We start from the raw sequence: 17,977 nt of genomic DNA on the forward strand, positions 1-17,977 counted from the left end.
GTGGTTAAGCATCATTAAAATGACTGCTCCTGAAAAAAACTATTGTTTAAAAAAAAATGTCTTGATACATGTCCCCCAGGGCAGTACCCGGACTCCCATACCCCTTTTATGGCCAATTACTTGCATATAAGCCTTCAAAATGGGCACTTTAGATTTTTCTTGCTTGGTTTCCATAGACCCCAATGGGGTTCGCTGTTCAAGTTAGAACTTTTCCCCTGTTCGGGGAGCACTGCTGTGAACCAAACAGGGAGGTATTCTGCCCATGTCTATTATAAACCAATCAGAGTCCATGAATAAGTCAGGGATGTGGTGAAGAGACCTTTGTCCTTATTAACATGGAAGCAAGATGCTTTGCCAGGGGGTCCTCCCTGGCAAGGTACCCTCCCCATGTCAAGGGCATCTGGCCTGTTATAACAGGGAGTTCACATGCAACACCCCTTCTTATCCAGCCAGGCTGATATCTCCTCTCTCCACTCCATCGTCCACCATGATTGTGTCTCCTCTGTCACTTACCCCCCCCCAGAAGACCAGTGTAAGTGATGGTCCACTCTTGAACAAACAATTTATGTCCATCTCAAATGTAATATTTGATGGTAAGTAACGCACACCAATGTATTCTAAAATCAGAACTCGCTGAGATGAAATATCCTATTCATGGCACAAATTTTTGTGCGGTAATGGTAGACAGAATTTTACAGAACTCCACACACTTCCCCTTCATTGTGGCATTTGTAAGTTCCTAAAATCTGAATACAGAATGAGGCAACATCTTCCTATAGGAACACTATAAATGAAGCAACAGCAGATGTTGGAGACGCAGATCGCACAGAATTGAGGTTGTTCACAGCGTGCAATGAGGGGAACTGAAAATCTGGAGATGGAGCCAGGTAGGTGGAGAACATGATAACTGATGAATATTGAGGGAGGCAGGAACCCTGACAAAATATAATATTTAGTATTATTTACTAGGGTTGTCCCGATACCACTTTTTTAAGACGAGTACCGATACTTTTTTAAGTACTCGCTGATACCGATTACCAATACTTTTTTTAATGTCATGTGACAGTGGCACTAAAATTCAGCCCTGATGACACATGGACTGTGTCCATAGTCTTTAGTTTTATTTTATTTTTTTACAATTTTATTTTTTAACCGTTTGCGGACCAGCAACCTCAGTTTTACTGCAGCAGGTTGGCTCTGCTGCGCAAAATCACGTTATATTACATGATCTCGCGGGGCCTGGATAGCAAGCGCATGCACACTGCCGGCGGCGCACTCGCGTCCCCGCCGCAAGCTCCGTGAGTCCGACCGCGGGTCCCGCAGACTCGATGTCCGTGGGGATACCCACGATCATCTCACGGAGAGGAAGAACGGGGAAATGCTGATGTAAACAAGCATTTCCCTGTTCTGCCTAGTGACAGTCACATTTACACAGTAATCAATGCATTTTTTTTTGTTTACAAATGATTCTTATTATGAAATAGGTCAAGGTATAAAACAATTACAATGATGGTACAGGTATGTATACAAATATCTTTAACAGTGAATGTTGTACAGGAAATAAAAAAGGATTATGATCATGATAGTCAGATGAAAAAGATGCACAGTGTCATAATCAGGCCAGTCAAGAGTATTGTCGTGGAGGGGAGAGAGAGAAGGACAATTACGTATATGTTAAGAAGAGGAGGTGAAGAAAATAAAATAGAAATTTTTCTAAATCAGAGAGGTGGTGTCCCAGAGAGTCCATTTTTTTATAAAGTGGCACAGAGTCATATAACGTGTGGTGAATTCTTTCAGAAAGTTCGATGTTCATCATGCGGTTGAGAATTTGTGGCCAATGTACCATAGTGGAGCACCAATTGAAGGCCATTGCCCAATGAATGGAGCTGAGGAATGTGTGGATTAGCCTTGTGCTAGTCATTGGAATATCCTGTATAGGGTAATCAATGCATTTTTAATCTCACTGATTGCTGTATAAATGTGAATGGTCCCAAGATAGCGCCAAAAGTGTCCGATCTGTCCACCATTATGTCACAGTCATGATAAAAATCACTGATCGTCGCCATTACTAGTAAAAAAAATATATATATATTAATAAAAATGCCATAAATCTATCCCCTATTTTGTAGACGCTATAACTTTTGCACAAACCAATCAATAAACGCTCATTGCGATTTTTTTTTACCAAAAATATGTAGAAGTATACGTATCGGCCTAAACTGAGGAAAACAAATGTTTTTTTATATATTTTTTGGGGATATTTAATTTATCAAAAAGTAAAAAATATTGCTTTTTTTTTTCAAAATTGTCGCTCTTTTTTTGTTTATATCGCAAAAAATAAAAAGCGCAGAGGTGATCAAATACCACCAAAAGAAAGCTATATTTGTGGTAAAAAAAAGGACATCAATTTTGTTTGGGATCCACGTCGCACTACTGCACAATTGTCAGTTAAAGTGACGCAGTGCCAAATCGCAGAAAGTGCTCTGGTCTTTGGCCAGCCAAATCCTCCGGGGCTGAAGTGGTTAAAATTTATATATTTTTAATTTTTTTTACATTTTTTTTTTACAATGATTTCTTTTTTTTGGGGGGGGGGAGTGGACAGTGTTAGTGTGTTTCTTATTTTTTATTATTTTTACAATTTAACCTTTTCAATATTTATTTATTACAATTCTTTTTTTGTTTTTTGTTTTTTTACAATGCTTTCTTTTTTTTTCTTTTTTTTCTTTATTTTTTTTGGGGTGGGGGAGTGGACAGTGTCAGTGTGTTTTTTATTTTATTTTTTATACAATTTAATCTTTTCAATATGTATTTATGACAATTCTCTTTTTTTTATTAGCCCTGTTGCGGGTGGCTTTGGTGAGATATCAGGGGCCTTAACAGACCCCTGACATCAACCTTTTTGAGACAGAGAAAGGGAATGAGGACACAGATTCCCCAGCACTTTTCTCAATAGCCTCAGCTGTACTGAAGATGAATGGAGAGGAGACAGAGGCCTTTAAAGTTGCATTAGTGAAATAAATGAACATTTGTACGATATTCTAATTTTTTGAGTTTCACCTGTATATCCACGGTGCGTAATAAGTGGCAGTGGATACCTCTTATGATCAGTGGTAAGTGCCTGCTCCACACCCCAGGTGAAGTGTGCGCTTACCAGTTTGATGCGGCTGACAAAGCAGCCTTCAGGCTGTTTAACCACTTGCCGCCCAAAGGAACATAAATGGATGTCCTTGGTATGCCATGGTTATACCGGGATGATGCCAGAAAGTAAAGTGGTTAAAAAAAAATTCTACTCCAGAAACCAGGATGTAACTAAAGAAATTGTAAAAAAAAAATAAATAAATAAAAGTTAAAACAAGATAAAATAGTAATTTCTATCTATTTACTAATGCTAGCAGCATAAGGTTTAAACATGGTCAGTGCTGAGTGAGAGCAGAGCTGACATCTGAGGGAAGAAGCATTACATTCACAGAGCTCCATTATATCTGAATTGCATTCTTTGAATATCCTCTGCAGAACCTGTAAGTCTTCACATGAAGGTCTCTGTTCCTCTATAGATCAACCAAATGAGGAAAATACATGTATCAATATGTGTGATCTGGATGTAAAGAAGAGGACCAAAACAGAAAAAGCCAAAGGTAAGTTATTATACCCTGTTTTCCCGAAAATAAGACCTAGCGTGATTGTCGGTGATGGCTGCAATATAAGCCCTACCCCCCAAAAAAGCCCTAGTTAAAGTCCTTGTAGGTCTTCTTTCCAGGGTAGGGCTTATTTCCAGGGAAACAGGGTAGGGCTTATTTGGGGGGTAGGGCTTACATTGCAGCCATCACCGACAACCACGCTAGGTCTTATTTTCGGGGAAACAGGGTAATAAGGGGATCTTCCATCTTCATCCATTATAGACAACTGAGGACCCGAGTCTCCATTTATAGGACACATGTCTACTAATACTAATACTGCTATACTGGATCTATAAACCAGAGCAACCAATCAGATATCACCTCTTACTATGTCTGTATAGAGGTAATAAAAGCCAGAAGCTCATTGGTTGCCAGCCATGCTTCACTATAAATTTCACAACTAAATATGATATACTGTATGATATAATAGGATGTGATATATGCTGTAGATATATAGAGTTATAGTATAAGATAATTATATGATATAATAGGATGTGATATAGACACATGCAATTTGTTTCGGTCCGAATATAAATTTGGATGAAATTTTGGTTATTCGGCAATTCGGATGTATTCAGATGAATTTATGACACATTTCAAATATTCGTTTTGTAACAAATTCCACATTTTCAGAACGATTTGAATTTGGATTGGTCAAAAAATGATCGACCAGCTTGAATTCTGCGTGAAGTATAGCTGGTTTTTAAGGAGAGGGCCAGGAAGCTGGCTGATATGTCCTTAACACCTGAAGAGTCATCAGCTGTCAGCGGGCTTCCCCACTGACAGATGAATGTAAACAAAAGAATTCCGGCAATGAAAAATGCAGAAAAAAGCCCCCAAAGCACCTTGTCCCAATGTTGATGGAGACAAGGGCCTCTTCCCCACAACCCTGGATGGTCGTTGTGGGGGTCTGCAGGCAGGGGGCTTATCAGAATCTGTAACCCCCTTTAACAAGGGGGCTCCCATATCCTGCCCCCCCCATGGGAATGGGTATCGGGTACACTGTACCCTTACTCATTCACCAAAAAAGTGTAAAAAATAAATAAAAACACAAAACAAGTTTCTGACCTTTAGTAAAAAATTGAAATAAATGTCCCCTGGCGTAGCTCTATAGTCAATCACGACACCCGCCACCACCACCAACCTGAACAAAAAAACCTCCGGTCACGACAAAGGCTCCTACTGTCTGACAGTTCTTAAATAACTAAGGGGTGGGGCCACCCGATGCCATTGGGTGACCCTACCATCCCCGTGACATCATTGACTGAGGCATGCTGGGTTAATGACACCATTGGGTGGCCCCGCCCAACTGTCAGACAACAGAGCTGTCAGACGGTGGGAGCCTTTCATCGGATGAAAAGTTGTTGTTTTTTTAGGTCGTGGTAGCTGGCGGGCATCGTGATTGATGTTCGATCTACTTTGAGGGCATTTATTTATTTATTTTTTAATAAAGACTTGTCAAAACTGTTGTGTTTTTATTTTCTTTTTACACTTTTTGGTGCATGAGTGGGGGTACATAGTACCCCTATTCATTCACATGGGGAAGGGGCAGAACCTGGGGGCCCCCTTGTTAAGTTTCTGATAAGTCACCCCCGCACCCCCACAACCACCGGACCAGGGTTGAGGGAAAAAAGGCCCTTGTCCCCATCAACAGTAGCAGAAAGTAAACAAAACAAATGGCTGTAAAAACAAAACAAACAAAAAAAGCGTGGGGGTCCCCCCAAAATCCCCCTAGGTCTTGTATGGATTTTAAGGGTAACCCCACACCAATATTTAAAAAAAACTGCGTGAGGTCCCCCCAAAATCCATACCAGACCCTTATCCGATCATGCAGCCTGGCAGTCCAGGAAAGGGGGGACAAGCAAGTGAAACCCCCCTCCTGAACCATATTAGGCCACATTCCCTCAACATAGGCAGGGTGCTTTGGGGCAGGGGGGCTCTGCCCCTCACCCCAAAGCACCTTGTCCCCATGTTGATGGAGACAAGGGCCTCTTCCCCACAACCTTGACCAGTGGTTGTGGGGGTCTGGGGGAAGGGCGCTTATCAGAATTCAGGAAGCCCCCTTTTACCCGTAATCATTCACCAAAAAAGTGTAAAAAATAAATAAAAACAGACAGTTTTGACAATTCCTCATAAAAAAAAAACAAAAAACCCCAAAAATAAATGTCCCCCGAAGTAGATGCAATGTGAATCATGATGCCCGCCACCACCGCCGACCCAAAAAAACCCTCTGATCCCGACGAAGGCTCCTGCCATCCGACAGCTCTGCAGTCTGACAATTCTTAAATAACTAAGGAGCAGGGACCACCAGATAATGTTACTGGGTGACCCTGCCCCCTGTGATATCATCGACATGATCATGATGGGTCAATGACATCACAAGGGGGCGGGAGTGGCAGTAGCGGTGGGCATCTCGATTGACGTTGGATCTACTTTGGGGGACATTGTTTTTTTTGTTTTTCATAAAGGACTTAATAAAGGCTGTATTTTTATTCACTTTTTTTTTTACTTTTTTTACTCATTCACATGGGAGGGTGGGATCTGGGGACCAAAGGGGGCTTCCAGATTCCAATAAGTAACCCCCCACACCACAACAACCACCGTGCCAGGGTTGTGGGGAAGAGGTCCTTGTCCCCATCAACCTTAGGATCTGGTATGGATTTTAAGGGGGAACTTTTATTTTTTTAAATGCATGGGGTCCCCCCAAAATCCATACCAGACCCTTATCCGAGCATGCAGCCTGTCAGGCCAGGAAAGGGGGCCACATGCCCTGAACATGGTGTGGGTGCTTTGGGGCGGGGGGGTGCCCCCCTACCCCAAAGCACCTTTTACCCATGTTGATGGAGACAAACACTTCCCACAACCCTGGCCTTGGGGATCTGTGGGCAGGGGGCTTATCGGAATCTGGAAGCCCCCTTTAACAAGGGGCCCCCAGTTCCTGGCCCCCGCAATCTGACAGTTTCCTAAATAACTAAAGGGCAGGGCCACCCGCCCCCAGTGACCCCTTCTGACATCACCGACCTAACATGCCCAAGTCAATGACATTGCAAGGGGCGGGGTCACCCGGTGATGTCATTGGGTGGCCCCACCCCTTAGTTGTTTAAAAACTGTCAGATAGTGGAGCTGTCAAATGGCGGGAGCCTTTGTCGGGACTGGAGGTTTCTTTTTTGGGTTGGCATGGTGGTGGCCGATTTGATTGATGATGGATCTACGTTGGGGGACATTTATTTAGATTTTAGATTTTTTAATAAGGGAATTGTCAAAAACTTGTGTTGTGTTTTTATTTACATTTTACACTTTTTTGGTGAATGAGTAGGGGTACTGTGTATCCCCTACTCAGTCACATGGGGGGGGATCTGGGGGGCCCCTTGGTAAAGGGGGCTTACAGATTCCAGTAAGCCCCCGGCCCGCAGACCCCCACAACTACTGGCCAGGGTTGTAGGGAAGAGAGAGGTCCCTGTGTCCATCAACATGGGGACAAGGTGCTTTGGGAGTGCAGGGCCCCCCTGCCCCAAAGCACCCCCCCATGCTCAGATAAGAGTCTGGTTTTTGGGGGGGACCTTACGCCTTTTCCTATCTTTGGGGTTGAATTCCTTTTAATATCCATTCCAGACCCAAAAGGGCCTGGTATAGATTTTCTGCATTTTTCATTTCCACCATTCTTTTGTTTATATTTCAGCTATCAGTGGGAAAAAAATAGTTGACAGCTGATGAGTCATCGGTTGTTATTGACATGGCCGGCTTCCCAGACCACTCATTAACAACCAGCTATTCTTCACACAGAATTTGAATCGGTCGACAATTTTTCGACCGATCCGAATTTGAATCGTTCTTAAAATTCGGAATTCATTAGAAAACAAAATAAAATGAAACTAAACTAAACAAATTCCGAAACGAATCAGCGAAACAAAACTAGTAACATAATAAATCTATACGAAATAAAACAAATGTTTCCGTTCTGCGCATGTCTAATGTGATATAGATATATACAGTTATAGTAGAAGACTATTATATGATACAATAAGATGTAATATACTGTAGATATTGTATATACCAGCCTTCAAAAATTCCACTCGCCTGCTCGCATTTTGCGAGTGGAATTTGAGGGCTGGCGAGCTATGGTTGCTTGGAAGCAGGGGGGGGGGGCGAGCACCACTGGCAGGTGGAGTTGTATGGGAGCCGTTCTCCCAGCGATTGCGGAGGGGAAGAGAGAAGAGAGCAGGCGGCCGGATGATCAGAGTGCTGAGGTTTCATTTCAATTGCTGTGTGTTCCCCGCACTTGCTGTCACTTACAGCCCCTCCTCCTTGTCCAGGGACTTTGATAGACAAATCTCCCATCAAATCCCGGGACGTGTATCAAAGTTCCCGGGCTGTATGTGGCAGCGAGTGTCGAGAACATACTGCAATTGAAATGAAAGCTGTGATGTTCCTCGGCGCTCTGATAAGCAATTCCTCTCCTCTCTTCCCCTGCACAGGTAGGCTGCATTGGTGGACACAGGCTGCATTGGTGGACACAGGCTGCATTGTCAGGCACAGGCTGCATTGGTGGACACAGGCTGCATTGGTAGGCCAGGCTGCATTTTTAGGCGCAGGCTGCATTGGTGGACACAGGCAGGCTGCATTGGTGGACACAGGCAGACTGCATTGGTGGACACGGGCAGGCTGCATTGGTGGACATGGGCATGCTGCATTGGTGGACATGGGCAGGCTGCATTGGTGGACACAGGCTGCATTTTTAGGCACAGGCTGCAATGGTGGACACGGGCAGGCTGCAATGGTGGACATGGGCAGGCTGCATTGGTGGACATGGGCATGCTGCATTGGTGGACACAGGCAGACTGCATTTATGGACACAGGCAGGCTGCAATGGTGGACACGGGCAGGCTGCATTGGTGGACACGGGCAGGCTGCAATGGTGGATACGGGCACACTGCATTGGTGGGCACGGGCAGGCTGCATTGGTGGACATGGGCATGCTACATTGTTGGACTCAGGCAGACTGCATTGTTGGACACGTGCAGGCTTCATTGGTGGACACGGGCAGGCTGCAATGGTGGATACGGACAGGCTGCATTGGTGGGCACAGATAAAGTTGTTGTTAAAATTTATTTTTATAACTTAATTCTGCATTATACATTTAAGTGTAATTTTAAGAGATAATTTATGAGGGCATGTTTAGGGTTAGAATTAGGGGCGGGGCAGGTTAGGGGTTGGGTGGGGCAACTGGTGGCGAGTAACACTTGAGGACTGTCTAGTAGCTCGGGACTTAAAATTTTGAGCCCTGTATATACAGTTATAGAAGATCCATAAATCAGCAGAATATCACATCAATGTCACATTCAATCAGCAGAATAACCTAATATAAGAGATTTGTATGGTGAGGTGGAGCACACAGATGATCTGGTATGAATATAAAATGTCTTTATGTGAGATAAGAATTCTGGAGGATTATTATATCGGCTGATACATGCAGGATTATTCACTATCCTCTCTATCTGTAGAGATTCTTGCTGCCAGGAGTAGAAAGTACCGGGTGCTACTGATCCTGGGGGTCCTCCTAATATTGGCTTTCCTGATTTTGTTCATCCTCACCGGTGTCCTGTTCAATTACTGTGAGTATCTCTATTATACTGTAATTATCATTTAAATTCTTGTGATTGCATTAAAAAGAAAGGACACATGTATTATCAGAATATTGGTTTAAACTCATTGTTTTGCTCTTCAGCAGGCAGACAGGGATGTATGTTCTGTAATGGCACCTTGGAGGTCAGCACCTAGGGCAGAAAGGCTAGAAGAGGCAGCACCAAGTCTTGAAATGTCAAAATTGTGATAACTTTTCCTTATTGTGCTCCCCTGGTGTGTTCACCTCTGAACACTAATGACTATATCCAAAAAGACAATTGAAGGGGGAAAGGAATGCCGAGGATGTAAAGGAAAACCATGGATATAAGGGGAAATGATGTGGGGGATGTTAATGAAAGGACATGCAGGTAATGTAGGGTTCAGGGAATGCAGCAGATATAAGGGGAGAGACATTGCACACCACACCCGGCTTATACTATATTGCTAAAAGTATTGGGATGCCTGCCTTTACACACACATGAAATTTAATGGCATCGCAGCCTTAGTCCATAGGGTTCAATATTGAGGTGGTCCAACCTTTTGCAGCTATAACAGCTTCAACTCTTCTGGGAAGGCTGTCCACAAGGTTTAGGAGTGTGTCTATGGGAATGTTTGACCGTTCTTCTAGAGGCACATTTGTGAGGTCAGGCACTGATGTTGGATGAGAAGGCCTGGCTCGCAATCTCCACTCTAAAATTCATCCCAAAGGTATTCTTTCAGGTTGAGGTCAGGACAGTCAAGTTCCTCCACCCCAACCTCGTGCACTGGTGCGCTGTCATGTTGGAGCAGGAAGGGGCCATACCCAAACTGTTCCCACAAAGTTGGGAGCATGAAATTGTCCAAAATGTCTTGGTATGCTGACGCCTTAAGAGGCACCTTCACTGGAACTAAGGGGCCAATCCCAACCCCTGAAAAACAACCCCACACCATAATCCCCCCTCCACCAAGCTATACACTTGGCACAAAGCAGTCAGGCAAGTACTGTTCTTCTGGCAACCACCAAATTCAGACACATCCATCGGATTTCCAGACAGAGAAGTGTGATTCGTCACTTCAGAGAACACGTCACCACTGCTCTAGTGTCCAGTGGCAGTGTACTTTACACCATTGCATCTGGCGCTTTGCATTGCATTTGGTGATGTAAGGCTTGGATGCAGCTAATCAGCCATGGAAACCCATTCCATGAAGCAGAAAGATGGGTAACTCTTTCTTAAGGTAAGAAAATATTTCCTCTGCTTCAAAGTAGGATCTGCCACCTCCTGCTCCCAATCAATAGCCTTTTTGATTGCTGTCACAAAAGAAAAGATCTAAAAATGTAAATTTAATGGTTCCAGCTCCCTTTCTTCTGGGCTCTTGTCTCCTTCTAAAGTGTCTTGATGCAGGGAAGGACCCCTTCTACTCCCAACATGGCTTCATTTTATTATTTATTTATTTGTATTTTTCATTGATTCTTTTTAAACTTAAAGTCCTGCATACTCTCCTCAACCGACTGTCTGACAAATGATTTCACTCTCTGCCATTCAGCATCCTTCTCTCCTGCTATCTCCCTCAGGCACACGTTTTTTAGATGGACAAACCAACAATGCTCTCTTGGGTGAGGACTGCTTGAGTGTAAGGAAGGAATGGGGAGTACACAAATAAATTCCTTGCATATTCTTGAGGAACAGCATCAGTTAGATTGAGAAGAAGAAGAATGCTGGGGGTGCTAAGACCTGGTCTTCTTGCAGTCCTTAGGAGTCCTTAAGCTTGGACTTTGAGTTCTTCCTCTAATAAGGAGAGACTGTCTCAATGAGCACTCTACTCATTTGCTTGCCTGATGAATAACTTCAGTTTCTGCCATTCAACTTCTTTATCTCCTGTTACCCTACTCAGGCAAATGTTTTTAGATGGCAAACCCACCAATGGTCTCTTGGGTGAAGACTGCCTGAGTGTAGGTAGTGAATGGGGACTATACAAGTGATATTCCTCCCACATTCTAGTGGAACAGCATGGAACAGCATCGGCTGTAGTGAGATGAAGAAGAAGGCTGGCAGTGCTAAAACTTGGCCTTCTTAAAGTCCATTGGCTTGGGCTCTGAGTTCTTCCTCTAATTCAGAGAGAATATCTCAATGAGCCCTGCTTGTTTAAAGGCACCTGAGAAACATTACAATGCATCCTACTTTACAGATGACTTTCATGCTGGGTGATCAGGGCTGGGAGGACTCATAGTGAACCTAATGAGTTTACCAGAAACACAAGGCCAAGAATCCCACAGCCTCCCTAAACAGGGAAAGAAAGAGAAGCACCTACCAGAAAAAAATCAGACAAAGCCAGAGGCCAACAGACTGGAAGCTAGGGGCCAGTAGTGGAAGACAGGGAATGGCAGGAAGAGAAGGAGCAACATCTACCCTGAGTGCAGTGAGCAAGCTTAGATGGGGAGAGACATCAAGGACACCTTAAAGCATTAAAACCCATCAATCGCAAGAGCGGCCAAGGAGAGAGCTCATAAAAACAAACACTGCTGACCTGGTGCTTTAAAGTGGTTGTAAATCACAGACATGAAATATGAACAATGCATATCCCTCTTTAATGTGTACTTGTCTCAATTAAGAGCACTGAGTGTAATTTCTGTCTGCTGCTGTGTTCCACTGCTATCAACATGAATCACTTCTGACATGTTTTCCTGACACCAAAAGAAAAAAAGTTACAGGGGAGGGATCTCCAGCACACAGCCTGTGATTGACAGCCTCAGCTCTGTTCCTGAGTGCTGTGCAAAGGGGGGGATCCAATCACCTCTCATTGAGCTTTTCAGTGTGTAACTTCAGCTCCTTGCCCCCTGTTTTCTGAACTCTCAGACAAGCTTCATAAACATGACACTTTGAATGGATGTAGAGAATAGAGAAGAGAGAAGAGGAGACTGGAGATAAACAGGTACAACCTATGTAGGAGGAATTGTTTCAACTCTTTGTATCACCTGAAACCAGTCACTTCACTGGGTATATGTAAGGGTTTGCAACCACTTTCAAACAAGCCCAGATTGGGCAAACGCAACCAGTGAGGAAAGCAGAAAGCCACCGGAAATACACTTCTGCTCATAGCATTTGACAGTCCACTATGTGAGGTCCAAGCTGGAATGCACACCACCTGCACACATCCAGGCAGTAGGACGAGGGACAATGAAGAGGCACCACAGAGAGATGGTCAAGAAAACAAAAGTAGAACAGACCTCAAGTAGGCCATCCATAAGAGAGACCTGTATAGGAGGGAGCCAAGAACCCCAAAAAATGCTATAGAAACAACAGGAAGACTGTAAAACATGAGTATACCCTAAGAGAACCAGTCCTTTAGACCAGGCAATGAAAGTATTTGCCACTCAGGTATTCATATCAGGATAACAACCCTTTAACCAAGACACCGAGTGCTCCAATATCACAATCTAACAAGTGGCTTTAGACCCAAATGTTGCCTGGTATATAAATAGATAAATAGAACCAAAGAAAGATACCCCTATGTGGGATTTTGAAGGCACTACCACAAAAGAAAATGAATAAGTTTAAATAATTTATTTAAGCAAGAATATCAAAAAAGGAAGATATAAAATATATATATATATATATGGATGCATATAAACATGAATACAGAATTGAAAAACCGATGGAGTGGTAAATCAATATGACTCCTTGAACCGACACTTTTCAGAGAAAGCAGTTCCTTCGTCAGGGTTCTTTATGGAGAGATTGATATCTGGGGGTACGTAAAGTACCCCCAGGAATCTCTCACGTAAGTTGTTGGCCTCAATCTTAAACGTCTCATCGTGGGTACAGTTTCTTCGTACCCTAAGGTACTGACTGTACGGTATAGATCTAATTAGACTTTGGGGATGGAAACTTGAGGCATGTAATATGGTGTTCCCCACAGTAGCCTTGCGAAAAAGGCCGCTGCAAAGAGCACAATTCTCACCCCTTGATACTAGTACATCCAAAAAAGAGATCTCATTGAGATCCCAAGCCATGGTGAAAGTGAGATTGAATTGGTTGTTATTTATCTTACCGAGACATTCATGCAAAAGTTCCAAGGGGCCATCCCAAATGGTAAAGATATCATCTATATACCGGAACCATACTAAAAAATGGTCCGTGTAGATCGATGAAGCTTCGTCACTGAAAAGTATGTTTTCCCACTCCCCCAGGTACAGGTTGGTGTAGAATGGGGCACAGCATGTCCCCATTGCCATGCCCTGTACCTGGAGGAAGTGGGAACCATCAAATATGAAAACATTGTGGTACAGAATGTACTCCAATATTGACAAAATAAATTCATTGTACCCCCAGTCAGTATCTCCTCTCTGATAGATGGCATGTTTTATAGCGGCCAATCCCTTGGTATGGGGGATGGAGCTATAAAGGGCTTCTACATCTATAGTGACCAGATAGGCATTAGTTGATATGGTTAAGTTTTCAATGATCTTCAAAAAATGAATCGTGTCCTTGACATAAGATCGTAAGCAGGTAATATGGGGTTTCAAATACTCATCAATAAGTCTACTAGCATTTTCACTAATAGAACCCTTCCCTGATATAATAGGTCTGCCTGTCGGATTAAGTTTGTCTTTGTGGACTTTGGGCAAGGAGTAGAAGGTTGGAACCACTGGAAATTTAGTTCTAATGTATTCCCAAATGGTTTTGTTAATTACCTTGTTGGCATAAGCTGAGTCAATCAGCGAGTAATATTCTTGGTTGAATCTATTTACAATATCCCTGGTGATCTTCTGATACCAGTTCTTGTTCGACAGAATCTTTAGGCACATAGAGGTATATTGGGCATTGTCCATAAGGACAATGTTGCCCCCTTTGTCAGCTGGCTTAATGGTTATTGAAGTATTCTCGCTGAGCTGTTTTAATGTCTGTTTTTCAGATGTATTGATATTGGTCAGTTTAGGTGGTCGAATGGAGAGTTTGTCGATTTCCGTATTGACCAGTCTCAAAAAGGCAGAAATATTGGGCTTAGACCTGGGAGGTGGAAATGATACCGATTTCTTCTTAAGTTTTGAATTCTTAGCAGATCCCTGTGTCTGCCCCTCAGTAACTGGAAGAGAGAGTACCATGGGAAGGTCGATACGATCTATAAGATCAGTCGTGTCGCTCTCTTCCAAAAGCGATACCAAATGATCTATGGCTTGATTTTCCTTGGGCGTAAGATCGATGGCCCCCTGGGATTTTTGATACATATTTTTCAAAATAAGTCCAAATCTTTGACTATCTCAAATTTATCCAAATTCTCATTGGGACAGAAACCTAGGCCCTTTTAAAGGACCCGTGTTTCAGTGTCCGTGAGAATATGGGAAGAAAGGTTAATGATGTTGAGAGATGTGTCAGATCCCCCAACTATGTCTTGGGATTGAACTCCCTTGACTTCACTTAGATCTTGTTGAGAAGTTTGTTTAACTAAAGGGGCAGCTTCCACTAAAGGGGCAGATTCAGATCTGTCCATCCCCTGTGTGGTTCTGGATCTCGTGACTGGAGGGGAATTGCCACAGGCTCCCTGTGATGGTAAAGAAGAAGGAACAGTTGAGCCCGTCACCACAACAGGTACTCTACCTGTAACCAAGGTAGTTGAAGAAGAACACCCTAGTGCATTATCAATGTTGGTTTTCTGTCCCTGTGTGCGATTATCACCTCGATTGGGATGTGGGGCCTTCTTGTTCTTAGGTGGAACCTGTAAAGAAACAGAAGACAGACTGGAAGAGGAGTTAGATATAGCGGAATAATGATCTTTATGTTTCCCAAAACCTCTATTCTTTTTGTGTTGTTGGCCTCCACTCCATGTTGGCCTCCACGATTCTCCTCAAAGGCACCTCTATCTCTACTAAATTTCTCATCTTTTTTAGTTAGGATGTCTCTGTTATAGACCTCCAAGTGCTTTTTAAGCTTTATTTCTCTATCTACAAAAGATTTATGTGTTTTGAAAGTTTTTAACCGTAGGCATGTTGCCTCTATATCCACATATAAAGCCCTAGAGCGTTTTTCATATTCCACAATGAGCAATTCATATCTTTGGAACATGTGCGTATAATTAGTTCCCATGCAGTTTTAAAATCTGAATCCAAACCTTCCAGGTTGGGGAAAATCTGGACTCTCAGTCCCAGGGGATTAATATCCTCTTTGATATAATCCTGAAAGGACCTAATGTGCCAAAACATGGATAATTTCTTCTCAAGGGCCTTAGTGAGTTTAAGAAATAAACTGTTTAACTCAGAATATATTTGTTCATTGTTCCCAAAATCTTTGAGATATCCAGACATAAGACTATCCCAGTCACTGACTGTATAGTTAGCCATGATGAAGAACCTGCAATGCCCCCTTACAAAGAATATGTATATAAAATACTCCAAGGAGCAAGAAAAACTATACAATAGAAAAAGTAAATAAATGTGCAACAAAAAATTGTTGAGTAACTAGATTCCTCTGTCAGAGAGAGCGGGGACTAGTATTTGCTACCAAAACATCAAAAGAGGAAAGGAGAGTCTGACAGGGGAACCTAGGTAGGGGTGTGCCACATCCCAAATTAACTAGAACCAAAGAAAGATACCCCTATGTGGGATTTTGGAGGCACCACCACAAAAGAAAATGAATACGTTTAAATCATTTATTTAAACAAGAATATCAAAAAAGGAAGATATAAAAACATATATATATGGATGCATATAAACATGAATACAGAATTGAAAAGCCGATGGAGTGGTAAATCAATATGACTCCTTGAACCGACGCGCTTCAGAGAAAGCAGTTCCTTCATCAGGGTTCTTTATGGAGAGATTGATATCTGGGGGTACGTAAAGTATCAATGATTAATAATCAATATAAATACAAACAGTTTCTATCCCAGATCAATTACATCAGAAAAGATCACTTAAATTGTATTCCTAAGCATCCACAAAGTTAAAATGAGCGATATGCAACCTCGCGTCCTGCTCCCCGCATGCAATGCCCTGATGGATTAGCCCATAATGTGTATAAGTGGCAACTAAGACATGTCAAAGGGGGACTAAAAAGAGTCCCCTACTGGCATTCAAAAGAGACCGCGTCTTAGCCTGGGCGCAGCTACTGTATATGAGCTGGGGTCCAAGGTGCAGACCTGAGAGAAAAAGCACACAAAACCAATTCACAGGGTTGGAAAGAGGGTAAAAGCAATCCATAAGGAATACAGGGGATAAAAGACCTACCTATAGGGTAGACAAATCCGCATATACTGGCAGGTGAGATGGTCAGAGTCAATGGCATGAATGGTGTCAAGGTAATCTCCCCGGCAACACCGCAATGTTCACAATGTTAGACAGGAAGGTAACTAAAATGTATATATAAGAAAAGAGGGGAAGAAAAAACCAAGACCAGTGTGTTAGTACATCGGTCAGAGGAATGCCCCTCATGATTTAAGTAACAAAGTGAAAGAGATGTCATTGACTTACTCTGATGTGTGTTACAGCCAGGATTTCCTCAGACCATCGTCACAGAAGCCATGCTGGATAATGAAGGAGCAGGGCTATATAAAGCTCTGCTCATTCAGCCCTGGCTGTTTTTCCACTGAAAACAGCTGAGAGGGAGTGCCTGAATCAGAGGTCCGCGACGGGCCCCCTGAGACCTGGCTGCGCCCCGCCTCCACACAGCGCAAACGCCAACAATGTCCCACGCATGCGCGAGAGCCAGGCTGGAACGCACAAGGGAGGGACGTCATACAGTCGCGCCGCGGAGAGGCGCGCCGCGGACAGGTCCCAACGGCATGGCAACCTGCCCTGCAGACTGTCAGCAAAGACTGACCCAGGGCTAAAAGGGAGTGGGTGCCAGATGGAAAAGGCAGCCTCCCACCAACCATCCTAAATGGATGTCTTTGCCGTGCCGGGCACACAGACATGAATGGAAGCTTCATTGACACGTCTTGTAAAGAGGAAGGGGGGAGAGAGGCAATTAATCTAGAAAAGAGGGCAAAGGGGAAAATTTTTTGCTATTGAAATAACAACCTCAATATCACAAATCTAGTGCAAGTATCCGCAAAAGAAAAAAGAGGAAATATAGGTATGTAAATAAATAAATAAACCTTCCCTGGTACAAAATATATAAATATGTAAAATGGCTGGTGTTTTAAATCCGGCTAGAGATCTAGCAATTAATAAAAAAGTTTTTTAAATTTATATGACATATGGTGGCATTTGTGCAATCTTAAATAAAGTCACTAGTGCTCTGGTGAATTTTTTTTTAGATTTACACAATCCTTTTAAATACATAAACAAAATCTTTTGGAAAAAGTGGCAGGTGCTCTTCAATCGTGTATGCCTTTGTGCTAGTGCATCTTATGGTGCTCCCCTATAGGTGTTGCACTCACCAGAAATATTCACCCTTCAAAATGGTATTCCACATTCACAGTGTATGCCACTGTGCAGCAAATCCCAGATCCATGCCTTTAGATACCTTTCCTTTCTTTGCTCCTTTAAAAAATTCATCCCCCCCCTGTCTGTCAGTGTCCGGGTACCAGGACCAAATGATTTCCCCCTGGAGCGCTCAGTCCCCCCACACACAGACACACACTGACTTCTCTGATCCAAACCGAACACTCAGACTGAGGTGGGGAGAAGGACAGATGAAATGAGCTGGCACAAACAGTAATTAGACACTTCCAGAACAGGAGAGGACTATGAGGTGCAAGGA

The 17,977-nt window shown here is 43.1% G+C and overlaps 1 protein-coding gene across 18 annotated transcripts in view; it reads left to right on the forward strand.

The window, feature by feature from the left end:
* The window catches only part of LOC141133709 (uncharacterized), a 351,664-nt gene that overhangs the window by 213,426 nt on the left and 120,261 nt on the right, over window positions 1–17,977 (forward strand). For 3 of the 18 annotated variants that reach the window (XM_073623216.1, XM_073623225.1, XM_073623219.1), the window contains exons 1-3: window positions 757–887; window positions 3,555–3,635; window positions 9,179–9,289. The exons of 14 other annotated variants lie outside the window; for them this stretch is intronic. In XM_073623216.1, coding sequence (XP_073479317.1) covers window positions 854–887; window positions 3,555–3,635; window positions 9,179–9,289 — 226 coding nt within the window. In that variant the 5' untranslated portion in view covers window positions 757–853. Of the gene's footprint in view, window positions 1–756; window positions 888–3,513; window positions 3,636–9,178; window positions 9,290–17,977 lie in introns of those variants that run through there. One more of the 18 variants, XM_073623223.1, reaches the window with a different exon arrangement.

This window comes from Aquarana catesbeiana, linkage group LG03 (assembly GCF_042186555.1).
Source record: "Aquarana catesbeiana isolate 2022-GZ linkage group LG03, ASM4218655v1, whole genome shotgun sequence".
In the NCBI taxonomy this organism is placed as follows: domain Eukaryota; kingdom Metazoa; phylum Chordata; class Amphibia; order Anura; family Ranidae; genus Aquarana; species Aquarana catesbeiana.